This window comes from Haliotis rubra, unplaced genomic scaffold, assembly GCF_003918875.1.
Source record: "Haliotis rubra isolate DU_JTF1 unplaced genomic scaffold, ASM391887v1 Scf556, whole genome shotgun sequence".
NCBI classification, from domain to species: Eukaryota; Metazoa; Mollusca; class Gastropoda; order Lepetellida; family Haliotidae; genus Haliotis; species Haliotis rubra.
Genome location: NW_025767253.1, coordinates 80,221 through 99,103, shown reverse-complemented (window position 1 = coordinate 99,103; position 18,883 = coordinate 80,221). Strand labels below are relative to the sequence as shown.

General features: G+C 39.7%; 1 protein-coding gene across 1 annotated transcript in view; it reads right to left on the bottom strand.

The window, feature by feature from the left end:
* Nucleotides 1-14,218, bottom strand: part of LOC124253848 (splicing factor 3B subunit 1-like) — a 28,959-nt gene extending 14,741 nt beyond the window's left edge. Inside the window, 6 exon segments of the mRNA XM_046687699.1 lie at nucleotides 5,342-5,738; nucleotides 6,263-6,342; nucleotides 9,120-9,237; nucleotides 10,472-10,558; nucleotides 11,839-12,020; nucleotides 14,114-14,218. Of these exon segments, the coding sequence (XP_046543655.1) occupies nucleotides 5,342-5,738; nucleotides 6,263-6,342; nucleotides 9,120-9,237; nucleotides 10,472-10,558; nucleotides 11,839-12,020; nucleotides 14,114-14,135 (886 nt within the window). The 5' untranslated portion in view covers nucleotides 14,136-14,218.
* Between the last annotated feature and the right edge of the window lie 4,665 nt (nucleotides 14,219-18,883).

Here is an 18,883-nt window from a genome sequence, read left to right as displayed (position 1 = left end):
ACAAGTGAGACCTACCAATTGATTAAATTCAGAAACTAACGACATGTTCAACTCAGAAGTGTCACTTCACTTATCAATTACCATTGAAGTTTACCAATGAAGATCAGCGCTAATAAATGGTGCTCACGAGGTAAGGGGATTATCCGAACCTTTTTGATGTACCTCCGAATTAATGAAGCAAAACCAAGTGTAATTAGCTAACCTGTTACCGCTAATTAACATCCGGATCCGGAGAGTGAAGCACCGGATTAATGAATCAACAGTTAATGAGTTTACACAGTATAATTAGTAAACAAGATTGGTTACAGCTGGCTACCGTTCGGATATCGCGGGAATCGGACTATCGGGGTCCGGACTAACGGGGCCTGACTGTACTTATCCTATCTCACGACTTGCACCAAGTTTTATATTGATATAACAAATGTCCAAACCGTTACCACAGCATGGACGAAAACATGTCATATTAGTTACGAGTTACAATTTCTATTACACATTTCACTGTCTGTCCAAAATAGGGTTAGCAGTTCAAGTAAATGATATCATATTTTTCCTTTCATGTTACCTGTTTCTTTGTTGAATTAAACTGTTTAAGGCTTATGTCCAGCCCGTTACCATTCCTGTCCAAACCATTACCACTATTGTCCTAAACGTTACTGGTGTTAATTGACTGCTCTAATTAATTCATGATAATACATGAAACACTCCTCTTTATGCTGGTGTCATCAAAAGATGTTCTGGGCTTAGTAGCTAATGTTTATTTTAGACAATTTTACTTGTTGAAAACTATATACATAATAATGTTTTAGAAAAATGAAATCATTTTGTGGTAAATAAATGAAAGATACAAAATAACACTTTCAAGATTCATGATGATAGTTTTTATCTTCAAGTTTGATTAAGTCTGTGTAAAAGCTGTGTCTGCCATTTTTAAAAGATTTTTATGAATTATATTTCAAAATCCATATTCTGACTAAGAAGTCCTCCACCCTTGTAATTACTTATGTATCAATTAAAAGGTCAATTAGTACATTTCAGTCTGCATGTTGGTATTTTTGAATAATTAAGTGTTTGAGGTTTTATTTGAATAAAATTAAATCAATTTTGAGGAGTTTGATTTTACTGTAATAAAGAATTGAAAATCCTACCAATTTTGAAAATGACACATATACAAGGAAGCAGTAACACGAATGCGGAACTGTCCCTCATCTGCGTTCTTGGGGCGATGTAAGCTGCTGAGCCAGTACAAGAGGTCCCAACTGGTGTAGTCCCTGGACATCCGCGACAGACAGGTCTCGCAGGTAATGTGAAGAGAAGACTGTATCAGAACGCCAGAAGCAACCTTCCATGACAGCGGTCAAGGAGCAGTTGCTATGGAGGGCCATCGAGGCTAGTGCACGAATCTCATGAGGATTGGAAGCGGCTGGAGGAGGCAACCCTGCAAAGGTGTAGGCTCGCAGGATCGTGGCACGCATCCAGAAGGCCAATGTGGTCCGGGAACCTCAGTTCTTGAAGCGGTCGAAAAGGGTATAAAGAGGCGCTTCCGTAGCCGTTGACAATCTTTGGAGGCAGCAAGATAAACGTGTAGAGCCCTAACAGGGCAGAGTGTCAAATCTTTCTTATCATCAGGCCCAAGAATGGTGGACAACGGGGTAATGGTAAACATCCGGTCCGGTTGCCCTGCCAGTTGGTTTTTAACAATGAAGTCCCAACAGAGACCTTGCCATGCTTCTTCCGCTCGAACCGCACACAATTGACATCAAGCGCATGCAGTTCAGATATACGAGCAGCGGTAGCCAAAGCTACCAGGAAGAATGTCTTGAATGTCACTTGTTCTACGTCCTTGCCTTTAGAAATCATATGATGAAGAAGGACGGACAGATCCCAGCCATAGGTCTGAACTTCCTGGACTGGTCAGAGTCTATAGGAGCGCAGTAGACTCTGCAACTCGGGAACAATGGAAATCTTCGTGCCTGTGGTGGTAGCCAAATCCGAATTGATGGCGGCTAAGTAGGCAGCTAACGTAGTACCCTTTCGTTTCTTAGTAGTGTGGAGATACTGGAGAAACTCAGCAATGACCTGAGCCGAAGTGGAAGTGGGAGATGCAATTCCCCTAACCTTGCAAACGTCTTCAAACTTCTTCCACTTGTCATACCAGGAACGGGTCGAAGTACGATGATAGCCGAAGTGATAGCCATGGGCACTCGGCAAGAGTAGACCTTAGCTATGAGAGATCTCTGAAGATGTGCCAAACGTGTAGATTGAAGGCGCAGTTCCGAGTGAGGGTGAAGAAGTAGGTCATCCCGGTTGGGAAGTAGTACTGGGTTTGGCTCTGCCAGGCTTCTTAGGTTGACAAACCAACTTCTCGCTGGCCAGAAGGGTGCAACCAAAAGCAGTAGTATGTTGCTGGTGGCCAATAGTTTCTGTATTACTTTTGGTAGCAGAGATGGAGGGGGGGGAACGCGTAGGCATTGAGACCCTCCCATGATATTGTCAGCACGTCGAGGTCCCAAGAAATGGGGTCTGGGATTGGTGATACGAACTTTGGAAGTTGGATGTTTGAGGCTGTGATAACGGGTAGATCATCGACTGAAAGATCTGAGGCAGTAACTTCCACTCTGTAGGGGACGGTCGGTTAGATCGGAACAAGGCATCGACTATCACATTTTTTACCCGAGAATGTGTCTGGCTCTGGCTACGATGTTGAGTGAGTAAACGAGATGGAAGAACCTGATCGCCCATTGTAGCAGATTCGCCGAGCCTGTCAAGCCTAGATGATTTATATACCAAACCACTGTCGAATTGTCTGATTGGATCAATAGACAGGTTGATTGAAGCTCTGTTGCCCAATGTGAGATATGGCTTGAATTACCGCCTTGAATTCCAGCTCGTTTATATGAAGTACCCATTCGTCGGTTGACCACAGCCCGGCCACTTGATGGTCGAGGAAGTGAGCTCCCCAACCCATGAGGGATGCATCATAGAGACTCCGGCGCAAATCATTCCGTTCGTCGAGCCACCAATGAAGGACTGGACGAAGCGGTTCTGGAAGGCAAATCAGCTCCTTGGGGTTGTCGGCCTGAAGGTACGGGTTGAGAAATCGATGTATCGGCTGAAGTTAGAGCTGGCCTCTGTACTTTAAGGCTTGAGCTGACGTCAGAAGGCCCAGTCGCTCCTGCCACTGCCGTAAGGTTCTCGCCTGAGACAGCTGAGGAATGCATCGCTGAATCTTTATCCCCTGACGAGTGTCGATTAGTGCTCCGATGAATTGGAGTCTCTGAGTTGGTATTAGTTCCGATTTCGCGATGTTCAACAGCCACCCTAACTGTCTGAGCAGCGTGGTGGTGAACTGTAGCTGACAAAGCAATACGATCGGATCCTGTTGAGCCTGGATGCAATCGTCTATGTAGCTTTCAAATGTGATCCCGTGAAAGTGGAGGAAGCTCGTTATGGGCTTAGTTACTAGGGTAAAAAAGGCACGGGGCCATAGAAATTCTAAATGGTAGGACTTTCTATTGGTAGTGATTCCCATTGAACACGAAGCGAAGGTACTTCCGGTGTTCTGGATATATCGGAACGTGATAACAAGCATCCTAGGTTGAAGGTTAATTGACATCATCCTGAAGTGAGGTGGGGGAAGCAGGTATCAGGCATTGAACAATTTCATATTGAAGATGATGGACCAGATGAAGAGCCAGGTGCTACCAAAACCAGATGGGCTGAAGTAGAAGGCTGTATTTGGTTCCAGGCTGAGGCCATAAGATGTGGATCTGTACTGTGATCCAGACTGGTCAATGGCTCTGTAAGGTGATCTAGATCTGTAAAGTGATCTGGATCGATTCGATGCACTAACTGGAAACTGTGATCGTGATCTGGATTTATGAAGTGATCGGGATCGAACAGGTGATCTGGTTTGCAGTTGCGATCTGACTTGATTTGGTGATCCGGATCAGTTAGGTGATCTACTTCGATGTCGTGATCTGCATCAGATGGGTGATCTGGATCGGTCCGGGTGATCTACTTTGATGTTGTGATCTGGATCAGATCGGTGATCTGGATCGGTTAGGTGATCTGGATCGATGTTGTGACCTGGATCAGTTTGGTGATCAAGATCGACCAGATGATCTGGATCGGTCCGGTGATCTGATTCGAAGTTATGATCTGGATCCGTTTGGTGATCTGGATTGATCAGGTCATGTGGATCATGTGGATCATGTGGATCGGCACGGTGATCCAGATCGGGTTAGTGATGGGGATCTGGATCGTGAAGGTGATCTAGATCGTTATGGTGATCTGGAATGATATTGCGATATAGATCAGCGATTAGGTGACGAAACCCAAAGTGTTGATTCATGATGAACGTCCTCTGGCGACGCTGTAGTAGCCAGCTCCGTCCGGTTCTATGAAAGGAATCTCCAGCTCAAAGAAATCTTTGTAGTCATGGTATAATGCATCATATACCTCAGCATTCGTTAGTTCCTATGGAGACCGCCATGTTGGATGTAAATCTCGCTTATGAGATTTCATGAGACTAGCAATATCATACTTTCCAAACTACAACCTAACAGCTGGTTGTACGTGGTTGGCCAGGCTCCAAACAAACTGAGACAGTCGAGGGGATATGTACCGATGATAGTGTCGATCTAAGGTCCCCTGATAGTGTAGATGGGACAGGCAACGATGGATTATTAATCACAACCACCCGCGAGTGATCTGACGCTATGGAAGGAGGTGATTGATGCACACGTAATAGGTGCCGAACGTCCTCAGATAAGTAGGAGTCTGAGGAAGCGTCCATAAAATCATCTTGAACCACAGACGTCGCTCTCTTGCATGAAGGTAAGATCTTCTGTCGCTTTAACTTGATACGTTTGGAGGGAGTGTGGGATCAGATTCTGTTGATTTCCTGTCCCTATCAGCGATTCTCCGGGACCAAACACGAAGGTAGGCCTTAAAATCCTCATCTTATAGTAAATAACACGTGTGGGTTGAGGGACGAATAATTTGTCTTGCATTGAGCACAAACTTTCCTTTTCCTTGACCGATTATCTCTTTTGCCCATGAAGTTAGGGTGAAAATAATTTCCAAAATATACATCACGTCCACAGTCGTGCGACAAGAAAGAGAATGATCATTCAAGGTAGTCACGTGGGCAATTAGTGGAGCATGCTGCAAGCTTCATTAGGAACTAGGAAGCTAATAAGGGAGAGCAGCATGGAGTGCATGGGTGAATGGACAAGGAGGCCTAAGGAAAAAAGTTTACAGTCGTTCCACTTAAAGTCGAAGCAAGAGAGAGAGGTGCAAGTCGTGAGATAGGATAAGTTTAAAAATATTCTAAATTTACCTCTCTCAGTTTTAGGTGTCTCATCCCATCTGTTTCTTCTTGCACTTGGCGTGGCTTGGTGGCCAGGGGTGTCTCTGCCTGGTGTGGTCGCACCGGGGGTGGCGTGACCTGGGGTCGAATCCCACTGTCTGGTGCTTTGGCCTGGAGTGGCACCGGGGGTTTGTTCCCCTTTGGCTCTGCCAGGAGTTTCATCCCATCGGCTGTTAGATGGGGTAACAGCTTCTGCAGCATCCCAGGATGAGGTTTTCTTCTTGCTGGGAGCATCTTCCTGGGCGGAGGACTGGTCCCAACGTTTCCTCTTTGTGGGTTGTTTGTGGCCAGCATCGCCTCCCGCTCCATTGACAGCCCGTAGTTCTCCTGCCTTAGCCTTCTCATGCATCTGCTGACGCAGCCCGGCCTGTAAGGAAAAAAACAGTTATGATAAATTCATATTTACATTCCGAGAAGGATGTCTACTGTAAAATCCATTATTTCTTTGCTTATTTGTTTGTTGTTTAATGCCACACTCAGCAATATTCCAGCAGCCTGTAAACACTCGAGTCTGGACCAGACCATCCAGTGATCAACATCATGATCATCGATCTACGCAATTGGGATAGGATGACAAGAGTTAACAAATCGACAAGAAATTTCAATATTTTAACTGCTTCAACATCTGTAGTCCTCTTCCACAGTCCTATCGAAGCATTACTAGTATTTAATAAATGCTTACACAAGCTATTGCGAAGTTCATTTCCTGCAGTGTACCAAGATTCAAGGGGAACCTTATGTCTATGTGTTCTTCTCCTGTATTAACTGTATCTAGAGATTCCCCCAAACTGTATCTTACAACCTTAAGATCATGACAATGATCTCTTGTGTTTCATGCTTAATTTCAACCACTGGAAGGTGACATGTTTTTGAGACATTTAATATTATTACCTGTTCTTTGCCGAGCTGCAATTCTGTCATAACATCTGAGAAGGTTCTTGCTTGTAACTTTGGATCAGGTGTCTTGCCTCCTACAACACAAAGCAGAAGAGTCACGACATGCGCCGTGACGAAAATAAATAGTCATTAACTTCATTGCCATAATCTCTGGAGAGTAGCAAAAATCGTTGCCTATATTACAACATCCCAAGAACTACATGTGAAAGATCAGAGTATGGGGAAACATCCCACTGACTTTTCTCGAACAGTTTTTGAAACAATGTGAATAAAACACTGTCTGGTGACCAATTTCCAAATACTCTGAAATTTCAACCCTACTATAATTGTACTGTGTGTGTTACCTGTCCATATAGTTGATGACTGGTGTGATCCGTTTGTAGTTCTTGGGGAAATGGCCAGAAATCAGTTACAAAATACACCTGTTGATCTTGACATCAAATCCATTATCAGTTTAGGCAAATCTCTCAAAAAATATGCTGTTTTAATGAGACAAATCATAATTTCAAAAATCATTACATGTTTCAAAATTGATCCTCACTCATTCAAATGCAAACAAACAAATCTGAACCAACAGCTTCGTTTGTTTTAATCAGAGTTAAATATAGAGCCAAAAGCTTGACAGAGATTCTGAACCTGCCTCAAAGTATTTTCTTTAAATACTTAAATTAACCAAACCATGAAAAAATGAACATGCAGACTGAAAATATTTTCAGACGAATACGTTTCAAAGATGAAAATCAAAGAATCAAAATCTCTAAATCTGATTTCTGACCACTTCAAGGTATCTGCACCATGGCATTGTATACGTACACCTTGGGTCTTCAGGTTCCCGTCTTGCTGCAACGCCTCCCTGAGTAATACTCAGACCTCACAACTCCTAAAATTAGTCTCAGATTAGTGTAGTTCTAAACCACCACACACATACGCAACATATAGAACTACGCACACATCTCACAGAATAAACCTTGTATGGTATAAAGGCTGGTCGTATATCATGCACGATACCCATATCATTACCACAAAGAAACAAATCATTACATATTTATAAATACGTTTTTCAACATTGCAACGGTTACGAAGACCTGTTAAAAACAACTGGCAATATGTACTTGACATGTTTCATGTTTATATTCATTCCATGGTTACTTTTCCGAAAATTTAATAAATCAAGAATATTTTGTAATCAAAGAACCTTGGATGTATCATTACTATATAGATGTAAAAAATATCATATATAGTTGTCAGGTTCTTGGTCGATGTCCTCAACGAATGAAGGAAGCTAGAAAGGAAAATATTTGACATTAGTCTCGGGTTGACTTATTGTTTCTCGGCACATGACAATCCTACAAGTTCGCCTTCCTCCACTGAGGCTTAGGTTGTACAAACTTCGCTTCGTCATAGCCAACTTTCAAACTCAGTGACATTCATTCACAGAGACAGGTCAGCAATCTTATAAACAGCTTTCCTAAATACATATATGTGTCATAACTATTCTTTAACAGTCTTGACAGTTTTGCCCTTAACTAGGCCCTATATGGTTCAATTAGAAATCCTTACTTTTCTAGCTTGGAATTAGCAAAGCTGTATCTTAGTATTACGATACCATCATGATGATTGTATATGTAAATAAACTACCCCCATTTCTCTTTAATCCTTAACTCATAAACATAACAAAACCTCCCTAGAAAAGGCTTAGCAACTGATATTTTGGCAGTACGGAAATGAAACTTAGCACTGCTATTTGTATGACTATTACTTTACCTAATATATATATACGCATCACACACATTGTGAGAGTCCAAGATTACTGAAAACATTAGAAGAGATGCCGCTAATTCTTCTATCCAACGATCATTCTTGTTATGCCTGTTTTTGTTAGCCAGTACTTCTCTAGTTGTTTCGCAAATATCAAACACGCTTTCAAAAAATGCTCAAATATAATGCTGAACATACACATCTAACCACACCTGAATTACACTGCTGTGAAAAGAAAACCAATGACCTTTCCTAAAAATCTGCACCTTGACAGGGCAAGAAAAACACAACATTCTCAAAAATGTTGTTCCCATTACTGTAACCCCTAGAGAATGAAACCCCATCCTCAGCCCTCATCACCAAATTTATTTCGACCCCTGAAGATCCGGGTTAGAATTGGTCTTCAGCAACCCATGCTTGTCGGAAGAGGCAACTAACAGGGTCGGGTGGTCAGGCTCGCTGATTTGGTTGACACGTCATCGTATCCCAATTGTGTAGAACGATGCTTGTGCTGTTGATTGCCAGAATGTCTGGTCCAGACTTGATTATTTACAGATCACTGTCATATAGCTGGAGGGCTGCTGAGGGCAGTGTTAAACAACCAACCTAATTTATTCATACTATATTGGTTAACATATTGACACACACACCCTTTACCAATCCCTACCATAAATTACTGTTACTTAAAGGGTTGAATATCAACCCATTCCCAATCCCAATACTCATCCTCTATCCATCATTTACTGGACATTCTGTGACTGATAAAAAGCCCCACAACTCTTCAAACACTTTTAACTTCCTTCCCCATAAGATATCAATTCATACAAACGGCTTTTTTCTTCTTACTTATACCCTTACATTTTTCCACAGTTATCACAGAATTCACAAACACCAAGTCCTGTTTCACACCCATCATCATCCAACACTGAACAAACACCCACACCACAAACTATCAATGACATCCATCATTACCTTCCAATAGGAATAATAAGAGGTAATTGACAATTGTGACACTGAGTGTACAAATCATTAAGAAGACTAAGGTGGTAAACAGACAGACACAAAGTAAAGAGTTGATGGGATTTGTACTAACCGTCAGCAAATGGATCATATCTCTCTGGCGAAATAATCATCTGACGTCGTCGGGCTTGGTATTCAGTTTCACGGTCGGCAATCTTTGACACCCGATGATCTGCCAGCGGATCATAATCCTACAACATTTGATATGCAACAATTGACATATTGAAGCTGTAAATTTGACACACAAAAGTAAAGTATAGTGCCAAAAGTTTGCCACCCACAAAAATTGATTAACGAAACGTTATTGGTAGGAAGCATTACCAATGATTATTCATAAGAAAACTGTGTCATCAATGATATCTTACTTTAAACTGTTGTGATGAAACTTACACACAATACACAAAGTTACATCTACATTGGTTTTTTTCTAGTAATTCATGTATAAATGTGTCATCACACACCAGTGGCATGAAATATGAGGATTTCCTTAAGACCTTTCTTAACATATGGATCAAATTTCTTTGGGCTCCAATATTAACTCAGAGGCCCAGATAAGCTGCGTATCTGAGTAAAATATGCATAGAAAATTTCAAATTATGCATTGAAAAATAATTTTTGCATACCAATTACGCATTTAAAATGTTAGATACATAAAAGTTTAAAACATATGTGTAATGGAATAAATTTATAAAATTGCTTGCTGAAATGAAAAGACACAGATTACTATCAAGTTGTACTTAAGTATAGGACTAGTGTTGTACTGTCATTGTATGAGTGATTTTTTATGAAATCATTTCCTTATATTTAAGTTGGTTTTGATTAGGTATGACATAAGGCAGTACATACCTGCTTAGTAAACATACTCAATGACATATACTTAGTTGAGTAAAATCACTGAAAAACCCACATATTTGAAAGCAGTGGGTAACGGAAAATGAAATACCCACTCAACATTCATAATACACACTCCAAAAAACATGGGTACAGTACCCACATGAGCTAAATCTTATCCGGGCTCTGTTAACCAATAATCAAATCAATATTTAGTTAACAATTGTTGATTTGTTATGATCAATATCTAAAGCCAGTTCAATGTGCACTCAACAACAATCAAGCAGTATGACTGTTTTCTTAAAATAGTTGAGACTTCGATACCAGAGCAACTATTCAAACTCAGACAGGCAACAATTAGGACCCTGTTCAACCTATAGAAGAGTTACAACAATAACTCCCATACTTCATCATAGCTATGACAGTCTTGATCCAAACTAGTAGCCTCTTGGAACAAGCAATAAAGGTAAAGGGATCATTTCAACAAATGCTTACCCTGAACCTCATGCAGAATTAACCTAATTGACTAAATGTTTTCTTTCAAACTACTGGAGAGAAATTATAAATGAGTACATGATTTCATTCACAACAAACCTTGTCATTTGCTGTTTCGTGAAGTAAGTTCAACGGTGCAGTGTAACTTGACCGCTTAGGAAATGCAGCTCCTACATCTTCATAGTCCTGAAATATAAAACAAAGGAACTGAAAATTTTAACACTAATTTATATTAATCAACAATAATACAAGACAAAGTATGTGTGCCGGTGCTTGCTGGAGAGAAATATACCTATTTTAACTTTGAAAAAGCCACTTATAGTCTGTTTGTTGTGAAAACGTACAGATAAATTTCACATTTAACCAAAAAGTAAATCAAATAAAGTGAAATTAAGATTGCGAATCCTCATAATTTTACCTTGCCAATTGAAAATTTAAATCTCAGAATTTTATTCAACTTAGGATAAAAGTTGTTTAACAAACGATCATAGTTTAAAATCGTTGACATTGGTTTGGATTACAAGGGGGTAAGCGCAGTAGTTCAAACAGTGAAAGTTCAAACAAATGCACGTGTGGAACGTGATGAGCATTAACTTAGATCAACCAGGGCTCGATTAAAAAAATGTTAACCTACTTGCACCAGGTGCAACCTAAGACAAAAACATAGTTGCACAAGCCAAATTCCAGTTGCAATGTGGTGTGTTCAAGGGTTTCGGTGCACATAAACATATTTCCGTGATGTAGTACCCATGAAACCATAGCAACACAGGGACGCAGCTGATCCCTGTTTACAAGAGCTGTAATAGCTGAAACGTGTCTATAAATAGCCATGTTTCAGTGCCATAGCTATTCAAAGTTTAGAAGAAAAATTAATTGGCATACTTATGCTTATAATGTTAGATTTATTGTTGATTTATTTCTCAAAAATTGACTTGCACATGGTACATGTTTGGCTGATAACTAGGTTGCACTTTGTAATATTGGGTTGCACCAGTGCAAGTAACAAAGTACTAAATCGAGCCCTGCCAACCCTCCTTGTTCACGGTGTTTCATTTAATGTGCATACCCCCTTGTAATACAAACCAACAATAGCGATTTGAAAGTATGATTGATGATAGTACACAGAAAACTTTGCAGCAAACATGGTAGAAGCAAATCAACAAGATCAATGAAATATGTCCCCATGATAAAAACACAACAATAATACAGAACATAAATTTCATTGAAGTAAATTCATGACATCACTTCGGTAAAGCAAAACAGTGGTCATCATCCAAAAAACCAAGTAAAAGCGGCATGTTCTTAACATGCTGTACTATACAGATAATTATATGTAACCAAGATAATAAGAATGAATTTTTAATTTCACTTTATCAACTGACATTTATCAAGGCAAATCAAAGAATCAATTTACATCATGCATTTATTATTTCTATGAGGGCAAACAACCAGAGAATTGTACATACATCTGGTTCATCTGTGGCAGCAATCGATGTGACGTATCCAGAAAATTTGTTAGAATCATAGATATCCACATCATAATGTCCTTCTGCCCCAAGTCCAACTCTTTCACAATCATCTTCATTAGTTGGGGCTACAGTTAGTTGTGCTTTCTTGGCCTGGATACTTCTCACCTGCTCTTCAATCTCTGAAACAAGAACAAAAGCAAAATATGACATGACACATTTTAACCATATGCAAAAAATATCATCTATCAAAGATGTCTTACTCCTAAGGCATCTACTCCTTGCAAGATTAATCGTTGGTTTCACATTACTTTTCAACTAGCTTTGTGCATGCGCAGAGCATGTAAAAATAAGCACTGAACAGTTCCCGTTTGGTTATATGTGTACCTATAGTAGAAATACACTCTAAATAAAAACATTTATAAAGATTATTTACGTGTGATAACTGTTCATAGCTCAGTACATACTTCTATTTGCCTATGCTTTTCAATAATTGATATCCTATTCTGGTTGCTCTGCATAATAAATCTCATGTTATTTAGTTGTGAGAGGGTATGTACAGGAAGGACGGTGGTGGTGAGATGTGTTTATACAAGAGCTTGTTCACATAAATTAAGCTATTTATTCAACTACTCCAGGTCTTTGTTTCATAAATGAATTGAGATCACTTGCATTCGACCAAAAAAAAAATGTATATGCTCTGATTTTTGTTTTCTTTAGAGTGTGTTTACACTATCGGTAGAACATAGGACCAAACCGGAAATAAACTCAACAACAAAAGTTTAGCACATTTTTGTAACATTCATATACAAAAGAATGATATGAGACTAAATACTGAAATTTTGCCCAAACATGAACACATGATGACACACTTGAGTGCCGTCAAACTTTAATCGATTGTTGGACCGTTGTAAAACCAGGATGGTGCACGTGCAGAACGTGTTTATGCCGATCAGCAGAAAAATCATGCAAACTGGGTTGTATAAAATGGTTGACATGACACACTGGAGTATCAGTGTACAGAAACCACAAAGAAATGTTCAGTTTGAAGCATGGGTCATCGGTCTGGAATGCCAGAAAATCAACGCAATGAAGCCCTTGGACGACTACGTGCTGGCCAGCAAGTAAGACACGTCGCCAGGTACTTCCAGGTCTGGGTCCAACAAAATGGCCAAGTTAGAGACCTTGAAGGCCTTGTTCTACCACCCCACGGGAAGACCGTCACATTGTGACCTCATCATGATGACACAGGCAACACGAGCCCCGCGTCTGGCCAACGAGAAGCATGTAGAGCCCACACACGCTATTAACTCGTTTTTGTCATTTGGAACGTTTCACCCCTACCCTACAATGTGTAACGTCAGCTTGACGTCCTGGATTGAACACATCTTTTGACACTTCCATTGTGCTGTCAAATGGTCACTCTATTTCCATGCGTAATGAATTACAGCATCAAGTGTTACTTGTTGAAAATTAAATACAACTTCCAAAAATGTGATAAACTTTTATTGTTCAGTATATTTTTACAGAAATTACACACCCTGCGCATGCGCACAACGAGTCAAAAAATCAATGTGAAACCAACGAATGATCCTGAAACAAAATGCTGGATCCTTGCTCATAATATGTGTCTGCTCATGTGTCTGCAAAACATTAAAATGTTCTTAATCATTATCATGGTTCAGCTAACCTGTAAATTTCATGTGGATCAACCGCTAGTTATTTAATACGTGAAAGGGACGTGCAGATTCACAAGTCATTTTGCTTAAATGCTTGGGAATTTTTCTAATGCACTCATAAATTCATGGATGGTAATCTTAAGGCATTCTGTATGATTACTTTCATGCCACTTCACTGCGGAAATCATTCTAAGAAATTTTCACCATGTCAAATTTCATAATTTTAGGATGGACTCCATCTCCCAGATTTGCAATTTTAAACGGACTAAACAGCAGTTTTGAGGTAAGAACCAATCTTACAACAATGATCACTTTATGATTTGACTGTTCAAGAAAGACGTTATGGCGAGCGAGTACTTTCTGTTCTTTATTTTAAACCTGAAGGCCATGTGATCGGGACCCTCATTACCGCAAGCAAGAGTTGACTCTCGTCTCGCTAAAAATCACCGATTTTACCAGGTTTTTTTTAATGACATAAACACTGCCGCAATGGTAACTGCACATGATGATTCTTTAGTGATCTGCGTTTCACATTCGTGTGTGACTGTTTCTAAATCACATCGAGGTGTTTAGAATGATATCATTTCAAATTTTACCTTCTCTTGTTGTTGCAGCCATCCTTGCATATGGCCGACGTTTATTTACCCACAATTCGTTCGAAAACGGAAGTACGCATTTCTAAAAAGATGTAACGACTTGTCAGCGAAATGAGATTCACCGGGACTTAGCCAACCACTTTTCCGAAGTCATATACTTGTTTATATCCTCCGAACAAATTCTCTAAAATAGCTTCGTTTCAAGCTCAATACAGTTTAAAACAAGGTGAATATATCCGTCCGATGTCATTTTACAATGCAGGGAGAAATTTCAAGATATATTGAAATGAGGGGATTATACCATCAAATGAAAGGTGTTTGCAAGTGATAGTGATAGTTTCACAATTTTAAAAAAATGTTAGGGTGTATTTGAGGTGTATAGAAATTGACATATCGCCGATCTGATCTGATCCGCCATTGATGCTTGTGGTGCTTGAGTGTTATAGTTCTAAAACTTCTTTCTTTCTTGTTGATCTTAGTATTTGATAAAAACTGGAAAGGTGTTTACAACGCTTTGCGATGGTTTTAAACTTTCTGTTTTTGAGGGGTGTGTGCCAGTGTCAGTTAACATTCTGTCAATGTCCATGCCATTCAACACATGCAATGAGATATCTGAATTAATTACTAATGTAAAAAATGTCTCAACGTAGATTTTTTTAAAAAAGGACAGCTGATCGATGTTAACACATGTGTTCTAGCGATAGTTTTGCGTTCTTTAACATGTTTGGGGAGGGATGGCCGTGGTGTATCATTTATTCTTTCAGTCATTCACATAGGTATTTCTTTCCTTTGTTTTTTTCTGTATTTCTTTCATTCACATATAATTCATTCATTCATTCATTGTAAAATTCCGACTGATACAATAAACTGGCTGAAGTACTGTTAAACGCAGCCGAAGTTGTGCTGGGAACCAAGTCACTGTGCGCGTTGGAGCATGACGAGGCACACGCTAATTAGTACAAATGGTAAAGAAAGCAAGCGAGTGACCTATCCCTGTTGTAGATTATCCCTGATCTAATATAAACCTAAATTTGAACAATAGAATTGGTACAATTTGTAACTACCATGTTATATGTGACGAACTTCCTATTATCTTATCATGTACAGCTCTTGATGATGTAAGAAAGATGAGGTGAAACGGGGTTTAATATTTCCTTTTCACGACGTGCATGCGTGTGTATGTGTGGCTGCTTGCCCAGTCCGTTTAAGTCAAATATGCCCAGTTGATTGTTCTCTAACTAAAAAACACCAAATAATCATAAATGATTCACACCAACGCCAAAGTAAATAGCAAAAACCCACCAACTCTACATAAGTGTTTTTATAATTTTTGTCTATTTCACAAACCATAATTTTTTCATTAGCTGTATCACGATTTGTGACAAGGGTGTAGCGATAGCTCAGGTAACAGCCAGGTAAGCGAGGGGCAAGTGTGCGATGTTGATTTCATCGTTAGGGATGGTATCACTCGAATAATGACAGGACTGATAGTCGCCTGTTGTAAACCGCTTTCAAGCCAGTACTGATGCTCCACAGCTAGGAGGGGGACCGTGTGATAACTCGCTGCGCCTAACAGGTTGCATGAGCTGAATACTCCCCAGGGAGTTGAGTTGGTTAAAAAGAGTGTGTGTTTATCAGCAATATTCCAGCTATATGTCGACGGTCTGTAAATAATCGAGTCTGGACCAGACTATCCAGTGATCAACAGCATGAGCATCGATCTGCGCAATTGGGATACGATGACATGTGTCATCCAAGTCAGAAAGTCTGACCACTCGATCCCGTAAGTGGCCTCTTACGACAAGCATGGGTTACTGAAGATCAATATTCTCACCCGGATCTTCACGGGTCTGGTTAAATAGAATGTCAGAAAAAAGACATCCGTTGATCAAGGGAACGAACACTCAAGCACCTTGAGCATGTACTAAAGTACTGTCGGAAATGTTTTAGGCTGTTCCTCTTTATCCCTAATTGCAAATAGCATATGTCTAAATAAATCACATCGGCCTAACTGGGCATTCAGTGGGATGCGTAATAGGGTATCCAGAAAAACATGTTTACTCGTAAAATCGGGCAAAACAAAATACGAATAGCTGCTGAAAAGAATAGATCAGACTATAGATGGCAATTAGGTCGCTCGGCCAGGTATAACGACGGACCGTCGACTCACCTGGCATGAAATGCATGTGCTGCCTACGGGCTCAAGGGGTCATCTCAAAGATATTATATGCTGTCTCACGTGTGTTGAATATGTATCATCTATTGATTTACATCTTAAGTGCCTTACTTTCATAAAGTTTCTGTTGAGATATGTAAAGAGTATGATACCCATAGAAAAGCTTAAATCAGCCATCTCAAAATATATACATGCCGTTTATGTCCCCAGTTTAATTCCACTAAAGGGTTATCTTATCTCAGCTGATATCTCTATCCCCCAACCCGACCCCAACCACCGTCTGTGACACCCGTTCTGACACACCGTTTGACATGATCCCTCCTACCTGTTTCCTTTTATAGTGATAGTGAGACTCCATGGTAGCTACATCCTTAATATTTTCAGTATTAAAGTTATTATTTTTTACGTCATCTATCGTTTATAATGAAGCTAAGTTTAATATTTAAATGGGCATTTAAAAAGTGTCCTGTGTAATACAATATCACCGCACACTAATTTGCATAAAGTCATGGTCAGTTCCAAATAAGTCGCTTTGGACTGCACTAAACTCTCCTCAGTAAAGTCCTTTTTCTACGTATCCCATCTCACTACCACTGAGACTACAGTTAGGCCGAACCTCGTTTGACAGATATTTCACACTTTCACATATCAACTACATAAATTGTAGATATAGATGCGAAAAAAATTATTCTTTTTTCTATTTCCGACAGTCCGTTAGTTGCGTGGCTATGTGCGCTATATAAATATCCCATCATACTCATCGTCATAGCATTTTCAACTTTCTTAACTGATGTTTGCCATGGATATATCAGTTCAGTCTGGTTCAAATCGCAGTGATAAGGAGGCAAACGGAAGAGGTCATGACCTTGTGATTTCAGATACAGGTGCTCTTTTGTTGGTTTTAATGATTTCATAAAGGTTTTGTGTTGTGTTTTGTGGAAACGGCATATTATGGTTTTCTAACCACACTGTCATGTCTCCCTTCCTGGAATTTGAAGTTGGCGCTTTCGTATCCGGATCCTGGACACTATGATACGGAGCATTGTCCATGACAGTTAAGCTCTTTGATGGCAACGCCGGTACCAGTTGTTTTTGTACCCATTCCATAAAAACTTGTCCATTCATCTCGGCGTGATAATCTCTCTTGTCTTTGGCTTTTAGCCCTAAATACAAGGGAACATCCAAGTACAAACCCCACAGATTTACAACCCGCATGAAACACAATGAGTCGCTCTCCTTTGCATAAAGGTAGTCTCCTGGAGCTGTGGAGCATGTCTCTTCAGCGCTTGCAACCCATTATGGTTCTGCAGAGTGGCTTTCGTTCATCCGAGTCTCATCAAGATAAACAGGCCCAAACCCCTCTTCCCTCTTTCGACGTATGGTGCGTAAATAATTATTCTTCAGTCCATGCAAGATAGAAGGAATTGCCAGAAGTTAACTTTTTTCTATAAGATGTACAACAACCAATTGCCAAAATATCTTTGTGACCTGATCAAAAACTCTGTCTCCGGAACTACAAACTACAGCTTGAGGAATAACTCTGAAATACAAGGAATTTACAGTGGCACTGCCTCTTATGCTAAATCCTTTTTACCTGCCACAATAAATTTATGGAATGCCCTACCAAATTCCAAAGCGTCATGTAATCTCACAGAATTTAAAAACCTTATTACAAAAACTGAAATTAGATTTACTTTGACCTTAATTATGGCACTCGTTTTTTGCCAAATCGTTCACTGCCGCCTCAGGCTCGGATGTAGCGACCTAAACGCCGATAAGTATAGCAGACATTTAATAGACAGCCCTTGTTGTTCTTGTGGACATCAGAGTGAAAACGCCCTACACTATTTCCTCACTTGCCGTGACTATACTCGGATAAGACTTAATATGTATTTTTACACTACCGGTAGTCTCTCGTACAGACCCTGAAGCAAATATATCCAAGAAAGCCCATGCAAGTCTAGAAAATGTGGCAAGTCTAGATTTCCCCAGCTTCTGAAAATGAAGAAAGTCTCAGGGCTCCTTTTCATTATATTATATTTTTCTTTACTATGAACTTTTTTCAGTAAAATATGTTCATTTCATAGACTAGTTGTTAGTCTACACTACCGGTTATAACCTGGATACCATTCTTAAGGGAAACAAAGAACTTACTCCCTGTGTAAACCAGAAAATAGTTGAATCCGTCCACGATTATATAACCAAGACACAACGTTTTAAATTTTCTCAGGAAAATAATTAAATTTACTCAACAACCCTCTCATGATTGATTTATAGTTCTACAAGTGCTTGTGAGACACACACAACTGTAACTCTCTAACTTATGACTACTTAGAGAATAGTTGTATTTCATGTAATCTGTATATATTTATACATTCTAAAAATATTATATTTATGCAATGGTCAGTATCGATGACGTCAAGTCCTCCATTTCATGTTGTATTATATCTTGCATGGGAGCGGTGTTAACATAAGCAGTAATGCTTGTTCACAAATCCCAATTCATCTTCATGAATAAAAATATGTTTAAATCAACTAGAAGAGTCCATTTTTAGATCATAGGGGTGCCACTAGTTCACCATTGCGTAATCAAC